The 17535-nt window shown below is 35.3% G+C and overlaps 1 protein-coding gene across 6 annotated transcripts in view; it reads left to right on the top strand.

Annotated features, from left to right (window-relative positions):
* The window catches only part of LOC139133006 (phosphatase and actin regulator 1-like), a 98511-nt gene that overhangs the window by 70639 nt on the left and 10337 nt on the right, over nt 1–17535 (top strand). For all 6 annotated transcript variants that reach the window (XM_070699349.1, XM_070699347.1, XM_070699346.1 and 3 more), the window contains one exon: nt 10227–10400. In XM_070699349.1, the coding sequence (XP_070555450.1) occupies nt 10227–10400 (174 nt within the window). The remainder of the gene's footprint in view (nt 1–10226; nt 10401–17535) is intronic.

The following is a 17535-nucleotide window of genomic DNA, read 5'->3' as shown; positions in this document are numbered from 1 at the left end:
TGTAAACAAGCATTGTACATCAGCTTTGACATTTTGCAAAAACTCATACACTGTATTTTGTTCTGATAAAAACAACAACAACATGACATTGCTTTGTATGCACTACACGAATTGTGGCTGTGACATGGTGTGACCTTTTTGTCCTCATGGTTCAAGTTCACAAAATGAAACAAAGGGATCTGTGCGTCAAATTTAAAATGTAAATTACCGACAGCACCAGGTCACATTCCGATATAATATCAGGGACATTTTTATCAAGAATTATAATTGCCTGTCACCCTCATTTGTAAGTTCAAGGATATCTTGAACAAACAAAAACAGGACAATTTTAGGTATAAATATAGCAAATTGCCCTGAACCCACAGTCCTCTCCACCCACCCATGAACATGTACTTGATTATGTGGAGTATTGTGTTGTGTTTGGAGATTGCTATGATGTGGCCCCTAGGCATATCATAACCAAGAGGACAGTGGTTTGTGTTTATTTTTAGTATCCCCTTTGCCAGAGTGGTGCTGCTTGTGCACTGACGTAGGGCTTGTGCTGAAATTGGACACCTCTGGCCTGTAATTCATTACCAGCTTGATGAAAGCCCACGCTGGCTAATCCCGCTACCCTACCCAGATTTCAATCATCAGTGAGATAGACCACACTACAGAGCTATATTAGGCTGCACCATTATTTGAAGGACAGAGAGGGACAGGAATGCTTCAATCTATTTTTGTGCTTTAGTTAGTTTGGATTAGCGCTATGAAAGGTACAACAAGCTGCGTATATTGCAATTATTGCTGATGAGTCAAATTACAGTATTAGTGCAGATATAGTAACCTAAAACAAATTACAGAGTTGATACAGGTATAACAACAAATACCAAACTGACGGGCTTTGAAAGTGAAACCTGTACTGAAACCATATGCTTAATTTGGATCTTCTTGTATATTACAGTACATTATGATACAGTAACAGTACAGTAATAATGTTTTTGTAAAATTACAAGTCTTAGACTAACAGAGATTCATTTAAGAAGTATAGTTTAGCATTTTTCAAGTTTATATTTCAAAATAGATAGCTAGGATTTTTGTTTGCCTTTCCTAGTAGGATTTTACCAAGTCATTAACAAATAGATTTTCATCAATCATGTATACAATGGTGTACAGCAGTGTGATATTACCATGAAGGTCCACCCATTATGACATCCATATAGCCCTGTTATTGTGACTTACTGTTGGGCTCATTCCTTAATCATCATTAATAATATTCAAAAATAAGTGTTTGTCAACAGTGTTTTCCAGACTTTCAGGCAGAAAAGCAACAGTAAAATTTTTGCTTCCCTATAGCTAATAATGTTATGATTGAAACAGTAAAAGTGTTGAAATCATGTATCTAGTGATCTGAGCACAAGTTGCCTTCTTAATCAAGCACATATGGAAAAAGAAAAATTTTTTCAAAATTTCTGTCAGCAGCTGTCAGATGTTGTGTGAACCACCATGCATGTACGGGTAGTTTAAAAATCCCAAAATCAGTGCTAATAAATAAAAATAAACAATAATAATTAATACTAAGTTGCTGTCAGTAGTATTAGAATTGTTTACAGGCGTAAACCACTTCCCGTTTCCAACGTTGACATTCAGCCAATGTGAAGTCCAAAAACTCTGTGATTTAAACCATCTTTATTTGTGAAAAGGGGTTTGTAGGAGTGTGATGTTTGGAACTACAACCATAATTATAACTGATATTTTGCTTTTCGCCATTGTCTGGGAACATAAGGTTGTATCAATTTAGCTTTGATAGTGTATAAATCTAACCCCATCAACCAGAATGAGTTGGCTTATACCAATAAATACTGGTGACAGGTGGCCAGGGGAACTTTCTGATACTACAAATACACTGAATACAGATAAATGATATAGACTCACATGTATGATCTGAAAAAATAATTCCCACCTGGTCTGACAGTGCTAAATTACTCCACTTCAAATTCTGCTCAAGTGATATTGTGAATAATTCAAAAAATAAATGTATTCTATGAATGGGAATGCAGTGATATCATTTGATAATTTAGGATAGACAGATACTTCTGACCATGTTGAAAAAATACCATTTATTTAGTTGGCAAAGTAACACCATTATGTATATGTAATTTTTCCCATAACAAAATGGGTATCAATACATAGTGTAGAGAAGTTTGAACCCTATGATGGCAAGTCCAGTATCGACTTTGAAAACAACATCTGTTCAGTGTTGTTGAGTGCAAAGAACTATATTCTGAATCACCAGTCAGTCATTGACATGTCGAGCAAATGTTACTGCCCTGCTTGGAATTTGCAAGTAGTTGCTGAGTTGTGGTCTCCAGTTTTTTTTTTGTTTTTCTCAAAAATTGGAGAGAAATATTGGGTCAGCTGTTATGATGTGATAACCTCCTGCGTCATTCCAAGTACTCAAAATGAGAGCATAATAAGTACAGCAATAGGAGAGAATATGCTCTGTGTTTCATTGCAGACTATATATTCCTAGATGAAGTATCAAAGGGCCAGTAGCTGTAACTTTGGATTATTATTTTTCACTATTTTTGTTTTTTAATGTAAATTACATTTTCTTGCTCTACTCTCCAAAGCATTCAGTTGTCAACTCTGCCTGTACATGCGTAGACTGCATTGTTGTTGTTGACAAGCAAATTTTGGTTGGACTAGAATTCAGACATAATTTACAATAACAGAGCATTTTACATGTATACAGATGATGTGTTGACAAGCTAAACAGTAGGTGTTTCAACAAGCTTGGAGGAGTAAAACAATAACTCTGTGAAAGAAATAATTTCAATTTGCCCTTTATGGATACTCTGTAATTGTCAGATCTGGCAATTTTATAGGCAAGTTGTTCAATTGTTCTAAATTGCCTATGTAACTTTGCACTCAAAATGTTAAATCGACACTTGTTCAAGTAGAATGCAATACCAAAACAGCCAATATTTAATTTTGCTGTTAAGAACATACAAGATACATACTTAGAAATGTGTTGAAACTATAGATACAGTATGCCAGAAAAAGGAAAGAAAGATAATAATAGATTTATCAGAGAAATTTACGAACAATCTCCATAGTGATGGTAATGGTTAGCACTGTTGAAACATTGTCTAATCTAACTTTCATGGTTTTGGTAATTTCATTACATAAAAAATTTATTTACATGTAATTGTTATGAAATCTTTTGATGAAATCTGTGAGTTTTTTAAAAGTCAAAATGAAGTTATTCATCAGTAAACAGTACCAGCTGTGACTTGGGTTGTATTAATGTGATATCTAAATTTGAAAAATATGTGTGTACCAGTGTTACAGACTTAACTAGTTGACAAAGAACAGATTATAGCCAATCATTCATATGTAGCATACGGTAAGTGTTGTGATCTGCATCTATTTATGATTATTTTTCTTGATTTGTCTGTATTTATCAACACTCACCATTTGCATAATAGATATTTCATCTCCCTGACAGCTTAATCTGTTCACAGGATGTTGTTGTAATTCATATGAGGCAGCTTAGTTCGGGCACTTTACCTTCCACAATAATAAAATCATTCTTATCTATCAAAAGTATGTTACCATTATGTTAACAGTGGGTTATAGCATTCGTACATTACTGAGAGGAGGAAGAGACATTACTGAGGGGAGGGGCACTCCAGAGGGGAGGAACTGGAATGGGGAGATAGCCATGTCATCCTGTCTCAATGATATGACAGGCGGATGAACAAAATTAATTGATAGCCATGAAAGTATGTTGATATGATTTTGAAATTTAATCACTGGATAAGGCTTTTTTAGTCCTTTGTGCCCTGTGGGCACAAAGTACTAATGTGATGACGCGGCCTCTGTTTGTTGAATACATTGGGCCGTATGCTGTGGACGCAGGTATCTCAGAAACGCTTCAGTAACTTTTTCTGAAATTTGGTCTGGTGGTCACTTGGGCATGTATCTCAAACGGTCTTTTTTCTTTTTTTGATTGAATCATTTTAAAGTCACTTTTTTAGCTTTTTTTCTGAAAACCACTATTTTCAATTTTTCCTCAAAACCACTGATTTGATTATTGTGATATTTGGCATGGGTGTTCGTATAGTTGCAATGCCGTCAGAAATGTTCAAAATTTGGTGATACATGCCTTGTATTATTTTTAAACAATATTTTTATCCATTTTTATTTTATATTTACTTGATTTTGCCTCGCTTTCGTTAAAGCTACCGTCTGCGCATGCGCACAATTCTAGGACAATTCTGAGTTGAAGAATCGAATCGGACGCCATCTTGTTTCTCGGTGTGGGTACATTTTTTACGTCGTGAACGTTTCACTGTGTATTTCAATATGTTCTATAGTTATGAATTAGACAGTGATGCACTTTTGTGGCTGTCGTGTATTTTTTGGTACGAAAGGCGCCTTTGATCGACTGAAGAATGATGGCCTCCGTAGGGGATAAACACCGGTACCGGCAGGCATATCAGTTCTACTGAGGAAGCAATCCACTGGCCCGTATAGGTCAGGGGCTCACTTAGGGGAGAACCACATGATTTGCGGGGGGGGGGGGTATGGAGGATTTTGAGGAAAAAAAATGTCACCAGGTGAAATAAAAGAAAAAAATTAAGCCTGTAATGGCTTGAGAAAAAAAAAAATTCTCATAACAGACAGAAATAAAAAAGGAATTGTCACAATGCAGTTGAAATGAGCAAAATTTTGGAAACTTCATCCTCATGTATTCTTTGCTGGCATGCTGCCATAGGCAGCGCAAATGTTTTTACCACAAGCAATTCTTATGTTTTTTTTTTTCCAGCGCTTACGATATAAGCATTCACTACTTTACACCTCAGTGCACTCGATGTTTCCCTTCCCTTTTCTGACCCAAGAAATCATATTTCAGGATTTCTGTTGCAATATCTCAATGGTATAGGCAATATCTAGATGGGACTATTTGACTTCTGTAAATTGTGAAAATTTAAAACACAAGACAGGAGTCAATAAACTAGTGTTAAAACCAATACATTATTCTCTCAATATTAATATGTTAGAACGATTACAAGTTGACAATGAAAAATTGAGGAACAACAAATATAAAGAAATACAATGTGTGAGCCTTGTTTCTCTGACCACAAAAGATAACATCCCCCCCCTGAGAACTTAAAAGGAATTGACTATTTTAAAGAAAAGCAGGTATAGTACTGATCACAGTTGATTTGCCAAAATAGTGTTTCTACAATTGAAAGTTGTATATATACTAGACTTTCCATTTTGTTTTCATTTGTTGGAATGTAAAATGAATACATAAAACCATCCTGTGATATGTGAAACAGTGGCTTAAATTTGAAAATTCACTGCTACTACTCCATTTGAAAAAAAAAATTGATGCAGGTCTGACAGTAGAAATAAAAAATGCTGTCTCTCTGACAAAAAAAGTTCCTGCATACCCCCCCCCCCCCCCCCCCCCCCCCCCCGGAAATCAAATGGGTCTCCCCTTAATATGCGCATGCGCATATAAGAAGTTAGCATTGTTTTGCAAGAATTTGAAGACTTGAAAAATCAAACCGACGCCATCTTGTTTCTCGCGTCTGGTGCGAATCTTGACGTTTTTTTGGGGTTTTTAGCGTGTTGATGATGTTTTGTAAATATGAAGTTCACAGTGATGGTACTTTTGTTGCTGTCATGTATTTTTTGGCACAAAACGCTCCTTCGATAGACTGAAGAATGATGGCCTCCGTACTCGGTACTCCCCAGTACCATTGCTTCAGCGAGGCAATCCCACCGGCGGCCCGTACTAATAGCTGGGTGAGAGCGAGGGAACGCTCTGTCCTTCTACCTCCATGTCGGAACAAACTAGCGTCGTTTTATGTTGATGTACTGTCCTTTCGACATAGCGATAACTTTAAGTTTTCTGTTGCTTATTTTGGGTAATTTCGACAGTGTGTGCATTGATTTTGACATCATTGTTGACTCCGATCGCTAAAGACAGTCTGTGTGCATGCTTATGTTGACCTAGCCCTGCGTACGATGCATGGTGTGTGTCCGCTCATACGCTAAATGGCCCCGCTCACCACAGCCCTGCAAAGACCCGTACGTAGGGTGAGCGGGGCGATTAGCTGTAGCGGAACACACAGCATCGTACGCAGGGATGTTGACCGATTTACTAAGGAAGTACGCGCACTTCAGAATCACAGCATAATCCGACATGATCATCAGATCATACATGATCCGAGATTGCACTTCAGCAAGGTCACGATAACTAATGTTGTTTGTTTCACTGTCGTTTAATACCTATATTTCCACTAAAAGACCATTAGAATTTCATCCTTGCTACTTTGAAATCGTGCACTGGCATGCATGTAGTTGTCAACATCACTATGCTTGAATGTAGTAGACTCTTACTATGAATATATCGACTGTCACTGCATATTGCATATGTGTGGAAGTCACTCCATATCATATCAAAAAATGTAGTATTGCGACGTTTGAGCTGCCAGAAGCCAGAATTTACAGTTTACGAGAAAGTTATCTTACATGTAAAACTCAGTTCTACTGTGAACAAAATGCAAGCTATGTTGTATAACTATCGTGAATAACATAATATTTTGTACCTATCACCGTGTCAGAAAATCAGAAGGAAACAACCAGTCAGACAAATTGTGGTCAGGATGATACTGTCCAATTTTAATATTTTTCTCTTGGCACACACCAGATACTCATGACTGTAAAACAACATTTCCATATAATTGTATATTCAGTTTTTATATTTAATTTGCTTTTCACCATATTGTATGTCCTTCCCTGCACTACATAATTCAAATTAAATATTGTCTTTGGCCTATACATACTTGAGGGTAAGCTTATTTAGTCTCACACATTAAAGATGCACTGTTGACCTACAGAGTCCAAACTTTTTATATCATTGTATTGTAGATAGGTGTACACTCCAAATACTAAGTACAAGTGTGGTGAGTGTAACAAGCAAATGTTTTTTAGTCAATGGCCCAAATTTATTTTCTATATGATGGACAATAAATACATGTGTAATCAATGCCAACAGTCCAGTTTAAGTAATTTGGTTTAGATTAGCCATTGGCTAAATTTTCTCCCCTTCTGTATTATATAAGTTCACCATTTCCTGTTTTAGATATTGTTGATCCTATTGAGTCCCATCTCTAATTCTTAATTCACTTTCATATCAGGGTTGTTGATACTTAGAATCCACACTTGAACTTATGCTGGAGCAGTAACCAACCAGTTCAAATAACTTTCACTTATGTCCAAACAATTTGACATTTTGCCAAATTTCACATTTATGGCAAATAATAAACAGTAAGGAGGTACAAAGGACGTCGGTCCCCCGGGCCCCATGTTATAATTAACGAGCTATGAAATTGAAATTGGTTGTGGTTGTGGTTACCAACTCTGAAATGAATGCCTTGGTATTGAGATACACAACATAGGGACAATAGCTGTAACGTTTGTCATTTGATAATATTATTTTCATTGTGTTTGTTCAATGAAACAAGTACATTTATATTATTTGCTGAAATGCATTTTATATTGGCCGTGCCAACACAATGCATTTTTGGCCAAACCAGTCCAAACTAAAATTCAGTTGTCAACAATAACTTGGGACATAACAGACTTATTGTACACCGTGTACCTACCAACTGAACAAAAAGTAAGGAAAACACAAAAGCTGCAGCTGCCTAATATTTCAGATCAAGTAAATGACACACTTGCATGTTATACCTTACAGTATGTTGTGATATTTTGAACAATTGAATTGTTGTGTGCAACCCTTTTATATCAGTGCACTGCTGGCCTGCATGGCCTTTTGCAAAGGATAAGGTTTGCCAGCCCAGCCTTGAAATGATGACATTTCAATACATGTAGGCTCTATATGCCATAAATAGCCTTTGTTGTTGTCATTTATGTTGTTAAAATGTACAGGTGTGTAGTAGGACACACCCAGGGACCGGTAGATTTCCATCACTAAAATTAGATGGTTTTATACATGATTACATAGCATCTGTTGTACTTTTGTATTCCTATTGTGCCATAGGGTGTCAGGGTGTGGTGTGGCCTATTTTGAGCCATAGTCGTGGAAATACAGGCTATAACTTTTAGCAATTCTTTACTGGTACTGTACATTTCCCCTGATCTCTGTTCAGATAGTTGGTAGATTACTTTTCACAGTGTCAGCAGGTTGTGATCAGTATACTGACACTATGGTACTTCATACATATTCCATAAATATAGCATTGTCATGGTTGACTGAAGTGCTGGCTTGCTTAGAATGAAATTCAAAAGTTGTGTCATTTGTGAGTTCTGAAATTCTTGCATCTAAAATGCAACTAGTTCCTCCATGAAAATGTATTGAATAAAAAAATATTATAAATTTCATGAAAGATAATTATGGTGAGGGTACAACATGGAATTTTAAAATACTGTAAAGTTTGCAAAAGTCAACCAAGAACAAGTTAGCATAATTCAGTTGACATGAGATGATTTTAATTACTGCATAATTAGGCCCTAGAATTTCTAATGAACTGTTAAAGATGATAAGATTCAGTGGAAATAATTTCGTGACCTGCAGTTTGACTGGCCCAGTTAATAAGTATGCACTTAAAATTGAAAGATTTATGTTTTGCTCAAACTTTCCTCAAGGAAACTTTCAACCATCCTGTTCCAAAATTACAAATAAAAATGCGGGTCACTGTGCAATTTTTGGTACTAGGGAAACACATTATCTTACAATGTAAATTTTACCTAGATTTGAATTTCAAAATGGCCGCCATCTCTGTGATAACTCTATGGGGAAAAAATGAAAGTTTTGATTTTCATAAAAATAAGATAGTGAAAAGTTTACTAACTGTAAGAGCTTCAAAATAAGCCTGCACAAGCAAGTCACAAAAGTATTGCGGCACATTCTATATTAAATTACAAATTGTAAATATTTAAAAGGTCTGAGGATTAGCACTGTGATGAAAATGCACAGCATAAAACATGAGAATATTGGTTGTTATACATCTGTGTACAGGCATGCAGTAGTTTACTACAGCTTGTGGCTCCTTTTCCTTTGGAGACCAAAATCAGATGATGAGAAGAAAGAAAGAAAAACGAATCAAATTTTGGTCTTTCATGATAATGACAGGCTACATGTATGTATGTCATTTCATCGTGCAGGTCTGACCTCATAATTTTCAGTGAGTTGGTCTGTTCTATTATGGAGAAATAGGGGTGAAAGGATTTATTTATTCCCAAGTGACTGGTGCATGGTCACTTCTTAATAAGTGTGAAGAAATCGCCAAGGTGTTTGACACTGTGCATGTAGGGAGTTGAAATATCCTTGATCACTGAACTTTGATATTTCCATAGAAACCTGACACATACAGTATGCTTAATCAGTCTCTTAGACCAATTTTGCACATGTGATTACAAAGGGAGTGAATAAGCTCAGTTTCATTGAAAGATTTCCGACAGTCTCATGGCTTCGCGCCCACACTTTGTGCCCTTTCAGAAACACACACTCACATCATCAGGCCTTGAGTTCTTGCTAATTGGGGTTTCAACTATCACACGTACCAATGATCGGTTTGATATTGAACCAGTGTGTTTTTGCAAGCTGGTAGAAAGCCATCATCTCACATACTTGAACTTTGCACAGAAGAGCCTTTCACATTTGCTGTGATTCACTTCATTTCTAAATAAGATGAGGCGATCATATACTGTGGTACACATGTTACTGTGCATACTCAGAGAGAAAATGTTAAATGTGTAACCTGCATCTTACTGAGGATGAATTCCATTTTGACTTGTTTGTCCGAAGGACCAAATGCATCTCTCATTGTTATTTGAAACCACCTGTAATGTACAAGTTTATTACACACACTCTGAGAAAATTCATCTGACTCATTATTCAACAAAGTGAGAGACGATTTTTTGAATTCAATAATACAATTTTATATTTATATTTAATATCATGACATGTATATATCTGACAACAGCTCGTTCTGTCATCTTGAGTCTTGTAAAGAAATTATGAATACATATTACTACACCACAAAACACAAAAGATACAGGCAGCATCTCTTGGCATGGAGGTTTTACCAGTACCTATCACATAGAAACTCTGAAGAGCCTGTTCCCTACCCATTTTACTTTGATTTTACCCAATGATATTGCTTTATTTGCTGATCATTTCCAATATTTTCCCTTTTCAGATGCGTATGAAGAAGCAAATAATATACCTCCAGGTTCAGTGAGGGCCGCTTCCTCAGCTAATAAAGACAAGCCAAAAGTTACAACTGCCAATAGTATTACACCAGAGTCCTCCACAACAACAACCACTACTACAGTTCATATTGACACACCACCACCTCTTCCGCAGAAGAAAGGTAAGCAAGAAGTCATTATGTTCAGTAGAATCGTTTTCCCTGACAATCCCCTGTGGTTGCCCCTTACACTGGCTTGCTGTTGTCCCTCACTAGCCTTTGCTGTTGTTCCTCACCATCCCTTGCTATTGTCCCTCACCATCCCCCGCTCTTGTCCCTCACCATCTCTCGCTGTTGTCCCTCACCATCCCTTGCTATTGTCCCTCACCATCCAATGCTGTTGTCCTTGCCATCCCTTGCTGTTGTCCCTCACCATCCCTTGCTGTTGTCCCTCACCATCTCTTGCTGTTGTCCCTCATCATCCTTTGCTGCTGTCCCTCACCATTCCTTGCTTTTGTCCCTCACCATCCTTTGCTGTTGTCCCTCACCATCCCTTGCTATTGTCTCTTACAGTCCCTTAATATCGTCCTGTATAATCCCTTTCTCTTGCTTTTTTCAATCCCTGTACTTTTGTAGCCGGCAAAGCATATCATTGGCTCACCCAATCCCTCAATATTGTTGCCCTGGTTTACCATCGTCTACCACAGTCCCTCACAATTTTCTCCTCAGCATACTGGCTGTACTGCCAAAATTCCTCATTTGTCTGTCTTTGAAGGTACATATGATAATAAATTTGTGCTCTACATGCTTTACTCTCCCCTTCAAATTATGACTTTGTCTTTCATGGAAAAGCAGAAATTCAGGACTTAATTTAGAGTTCACAAATAACAAAGCGTAGTGCGACATATCATTTGGACCAGAGATGAACAAACCACAAATATGTGATGGCCTCCGTTCAAGTAGGCAAGTGAAGTCTACAGCCTGACCTTTGACACCAATTTGTTCACAGTCCACCAATCAAAGCATCTTTTAATAAAGGCAAGTTGAAACCCAATGAGTCAAACCTTATCAGGTAATGAAGAAATTTGTTTTGTGCGTTCACTTGAAATTTTTAGAAGATTCTACCTCTCCCTTCTGGGACTGCAAAGTTATCAAAAAATCGTTTTATCTCTTATATAAGGAAGACCTAAAGGTTGATCAGTCAATCTTATATATAGCATTGAAAAATTTGAGCATTAGTTCTGTTCATGTTTACAAGTAACTTGCACAGGGTAACTGTACAGATTTCTGAAGTCTTTGAGTCAAGTTTTACAAGGAATTTCTTGAAATTTTCTCGAGTCGTCCCTTCCCCAACACGTAATGTTAGGCCGTGGGCTAGAGGGGGTCTACGTGCACCCCCCACACAGGATAACAAACCTGTATTTTTCAGAAGCCTTGGGATCCCTAGAATACGAAATGGAATTTTAACAGAAAAAATATAGGGATGGAATAGCTGTTATGGTCATGTTTTGAAGGGTACCGCAAAATCACGATTTTGCAACCCAATTGCATTTTCGTCAAATCTGTCTTCTTGTAAGTCATCTGCTGAGCTTATTTTTTAACATAACCTCACTTGTTTGGTACCATTAGAAAGGCAATTTATTCTTCTTTAAGATGATATATTGCAACATGCAATATATTCTACAGTTTTTGTGAAATATGACCAAAACTTACCCCATACCCCAAAGTTTAACATTGCAAATTACAGTAAATCTCAAATTATACCAATTTTTTAGCTAGGCAGAATAAACAATGCAATTCTTTGTATGAAATTGGTTTTATTTGGTACAGGGACATGTCGGAAATATGAAATAGACTTTTAACAGAAAAAATATTGGGTCTCTACAGCTGTAACAGTCATATTTTGAAGGGAACCGCAATATTACAATGTTGCAGATTTGCATGCATTTTTGTTAAAGCTGTCTTCATATTAGTCATCTGCTGAGCTTGTTTTTGAATATAATCTAATTTGTGAGGTATCATTGAAAAGATAATTAACTAGTCTTTAAAATGACATATTGTAACATGCACTATCCTGTATAGTATTCATGAAATATGACCAAAACTTACCCCATACCCCAAAGTTTACATTGACAATTGCAGTCATAGCTAAAATCGAATTCTACCAATTTTTTAGCTAGACACAAAAAATCTGGCCATTTTTGCTATTCAATCTGTTTTATTTAGTACAACGACATGTCAGAAATATGAAATAGACTTTTAACAGAAAAAATATTGGGACTTTACAGCTGTAACAGTCAGATTTTGGAAGGTACGGCAATATCACAGTGTTGCAGATTTGCATGCATTTTTGTTAAATTTGTCTTCCTATACGTCATCTTCTGAGCTTGTTTTTGAACATAACCACACTTGTTAGGTATCATTAGAAAGATAATTTACTAGTCTTTGAAATGACATATTGTAACATGCACTATCCTGTATAGTATTCATGAAATATGACCAAAACTTACCCCATACCCCAAAGTTTACAATCAAAATTGCAGTCTTAGCTAAAATCAAATTCTAACAATTTTTTAGCTAGACACAAAAAATCTGCCCATTTTTGCTATAAAATCTGTTTCATTTGGTACAGGGATATGTCAGAAATATGAAATAGACTTTTAACAGTAAAAATATTGGAATTCTGTAGTTGTAACAGTCATATTTGAAAGGTACGGCAAAATCTCCATATTCCTGACTTGCATGCATTTTTGTTGAAACTCTCTTCTTATAAGTCATCTGCTGAGGTTTTTATCGAATATAATGTAAGTTGTTAGGTACGATTGAAAAGATAATTTACTAGTCTTTAAAATGATGTATTGTAACATGCAATATCTTGTATAGTTTGTATGAAATATGACCAAAACTTACCCCATACCCTAAAGTTTACATCTAAAATTGCAGTCATAGCTAAAATCAAATTCTACCAATTTTTACTCAGACATAAAAAAATTGGGCAATGTTTTGTATTAAATCTGTTTTATTTGGTACTGGGACATGTTAAGAATATGAAATAGACTTTTAACAGAAAAATATTGGGATTCTATAGCTGTAACAGTCATATTTTTAAGGGTACAGCAAAATCTCAGTATTACTGACCCGCATGTGTTTTTGTTAAATCTCTCTTCCTATAAGTCGTCTGCTGAGCTTGTTATTGATTATAACCTGGCTTGATTGGTATCATTAGAAAGGTAATTAAGTAGTGCTTTAAATGACATATTGTAATATGCAATATCTTATATAGTTATCATGAAATATGACAAAAACTTTCCCCATACCCCAAAGTGTATATCCAAAGATACTGTCATAGCTAACGTCAAATTCTACTGAGTTTTTACCTACACACAATAAAAACAGCAATGTTTTGTATTAAATCTGTTTTACTTGGTACTGAAACATGTTAGAAATATAAAGTAATATTTTAACAGAAAAAATATTGGGATTTTATAGCTGTAACAGTCATTTTTTGAAGTATACTACAAAATCACAATATAGTTGACTCGCATGAGATTTTGTTAAACCTGTCTTCTTGTAAGTTGTCTGCTGAGCTTATTTTTGAATACAACATGGTATGTTAGGTATCATTAAAAAGGTAATTTACTCGCCTTTAAAATGAAATATAGTAACATGCAATATCCTGTATAATTTTCATGACATATGACCAAAACTTACCCCATACCCCATGGTTTATATAGAAAGGACTGTAATAGCTAACATGATCAAATTCCACAAATTTTTAGCTAGACATGATAAAAAGGGCACTGTTTTGGTATTAAATCTGTTGTATTTGGTACTGGGTTATGTCAGAAATGTGAAATAGACTTTTAACAAAAAAATATTTGGATTGTATAGTTGTAACAGCCATATTTTGAAGGGTGACGCAAAATTGCAGTACCGCAGACTGGCACCTTTTTTGTTAAATTATTCTTCTTGTAAGTCATCTGCCGAGCTTATTTTGTAACATAACCTGGCTTGTGGGGTATCATTAGTAGGGCAATTTATTCGTCTTCAAGATGACATATTGTAATATGCAATGGCCTTCACAGTTTTCCTGAAATATGGTCAAATTTTACCCCATACCCCAAAAGTTCAAATCGCAAATTATCTTAAATTCTTCCATTTTTTGCTACACATAATACAAAAGGCAATTCTTGTATAAAATCTGATTTGTTTGTTACAAATGTATGTCACAAGTATGAAATAAACTTTTAACGGGAAGATGATACTATTTAGTAGCCATTTGGATAATTTTTGGAGGGGAAACCCATATATAGGAAATGTATGTGTTCGACAAATTTACCATGATACCTGGGTACCCTTCCAAATATGATTCAAAAGGCTACAAAATCATATCATATTCCTGTTTAAAGTTAATTTCATATTTGTGACATACTTTTTTAACAAAATCACAGATTTCATAGGTTGCATACAGGCATTGCCCTTTGTATACAAAGTTAATAAATTGTAAACAAATGGTAGAGTTTCAGATTCGCTGTAATTTGCTTTGTAATTTTCAACGTAAACTTTGGGGTATGGGGTAAGTTTTGGTCATATTTCATGAATACTATACAAGACAGTGCATGTTGCAATATGTTATCGTAAAAAAGAATAAATTACCTTTTCAATGGTACCTAACAAGTTAGATTATATTCAAAAACAAGCTCAGCAGATGTCTTAAAAGAAGACAGGTTTAACAAAAATGCATGCAATCTGCAACACTGTGATATTGCGGTACCCTTCAAAATATGACTGTTACAGCTGTAGAGTCAAAATATATTTTCTGTTAAAAGTTTATTTCATATTTCTGACATTTCGTTGTACTAAATAAAACAGATTGAATAGCAAAAATGGTCAGATTTTTTTGTTCTAGCTAAAATATTGGTAGAATTCGATTTTAGCTATGACTGCAATTGTCAATGTAAACTTTGGGGTATGGGGTAAGTTTTGGTCATATTTCATGAATACTATACAAGATATTGCATGTTACAATATGTTATCTTAACGAAGAATAAATTACCTTTCCAATGGTACCTAACAAGTTAGATTATATTCAAAAACAAGCTCAGCAGATGTCTTAAAAGAAGACAGATTTAACAAAAATGCATGCAAATCTGCAACACTGTGATATTGCGGTACCATTCAAAATATGACTGTTACAGCTGTAGAGTCGAAATATTTTTTCTGTTAAAAGTCTATTTCATATTTCTGACATGTCGTTGTACTAAATAAAACAGATTTAATAGCAAAAATGGTCAGATTTTTTGTGTCTAGCTAAAATATTGGTAGAATTCGATTTTAGCTATGACTGCAATTGTCAATGTAAACTTTGGGTATGGGGTAAGTTTTGGTCATATTCATGAAAACTGTACAAGATATAGCATGTTACAATATGTTATCTTAACAAAGAATAAATTATCTTTCTAATGATACCTAACAAGTTAGATTATATTCAAAAACAAGCTCAGCAGATGACTTATAGGAAGACAAATTTAACAAAAATGCATGCAAATCTGCAACACTGTGATATTGCGGTTCCCTCCAAAATATGATTGTTACAGCTGTAAAGTCCCAATATTTTTTCTGTTAAAAGTCTATTTCATATTTCTGACATATCCCTGTACCAAATAAAACAGATTTAATAGCAAAAATGGCCAGATTTTTTGTCTCGCTAAAAAATTGGTAGAATTTGATTTTAGCTATGACTGCAATTGTCAATGTAAACTTTGGGGTATGGGGTAAGTTTTGGTCATATTTCATGAATACTATACAGGATAGTGCATGTTACAATATGTCATTTTAAAGACTAGTTAATTATCTTTCTAATGATACCTAACAAATTAGATTATATTCAAAAACAAGCTCAGCAGATGACTAATATGAAGACAGCTTTAACAAAAATGCATGCAAATCTGCAACACTGTAATATTGCGGTTCCCTTCAAAATATGATTGTTACAGCTGTAGAGACCCAATATTTTTTCTGTTAAAAGTCTATTTCATATTTCCGACATGTCCCTGTACCAAATAAAACCAATTTTATACAAAGAATTGGATTTTTTATTCTGCCTAGCTAAAAAATTGGTATAATTTGAGATTTACTGTAATTTGCAATGTTAAACTTTGGGGTATGGGGTAAGTTTTGGTCATATTTCACAAAAACTGTAGAATATATTGCATGTTGCAATATATCATCTTAAAGAAGAATAAATTGCCTTTCTAATGGTACCAAACAAGTGAGGTTATGTTAAAAAATAAGCTCAGCAGATGACTTACAAGAAGACAGATTTGACGAAAATGCAATTGGGTTGCAAAATCGTGATTTTGCGGTACCCTTCAAAACATGACCATAACAGCTATTCCATCCCTATATTTTTTCTGTTAAAATTCTATTTCGTATTCTAGGGATCCCAAGGCTTCTGAAAAATACAGGTTTGTTATCCTGTGTGGGGGGTGCACGTAGACCCCTCTAGCCCACGGACTATGTGTACAAGTTTCTTGTGTGAGTCAGTGGCACTCAAAATTAGCTCAAAAGTTACTTCAGTCTTTACAACCAAAACCAATATACATGCAACAGAATCATCATATTGGTACACTATGTGTACTGAGAATATGAGATATTGACTGTGCATGCTGTCATTGCACTGGGTAATCAGTGATATTCAGTACAAATTTGTAACTATTTCCGCTACAATGCATTGATGCATCCTGTATTAATCTTCCCACTGTGTAATTGAATAATGCCACATAAATAGCTGAGGCCTCCGAGGTCACCACTACAGCCCGCTTCTGATAGCAACAAGCAATCTCAGGCCATACTGATCAAATCACTCACTATCAAATTTCACATTCCTCGGACGGATGTCTGCACCACAGTCCCATTCATATTAGTTCATTGCGATGGTAAACTCTCGCCCATTGAGAGGACAAAATATACATAACAATGATAAAATAGTAAATAGGATTGGATGTAGGTGCCTTATCTACATGTTTCATGGTTTCTTATGTTTCAATAATGAAAATTCTAAGTTGGTTTCAAATGTTTCATTGATAAAAATGCCAAGGTTAGATTTCAGAGGGTATTCTCTTACTTTTTTATGTGAAGACAGTTAACCTAACCTGTTCACCCTAAATTGCCTGTAACCAGGTCCACACTCACTATTAATAACAATAGTTTTGGGCAAAACCATACAGGTTAAAGGGTTAAAGGAAAGGGCTGGTCAAGGTGATAGAAGTTTCCCAAACTTATGCCAGAACTTATTTTTCATTGGCAAGATATAATA

This window comes from Ptychodera flava, chromosome 5 (assembly GCF_041260155.1).
Source record: "Ptychodera flava strain L36383 chromosome 5, AS_Pfla_20210202, whole genome shotgun sequence".
NCBI classification, from domain to species: domain Eukaryota; kingdom Metazoa; phylum Hemichordata; class Enteropneusta; family Ptychoderidae; genus Ptychodera; species Ptychodera flava.
Note: the sequence above shows the minus strand (reverse complement) of the source record. Positions and strands in the feature narration are given on the sequence as shown.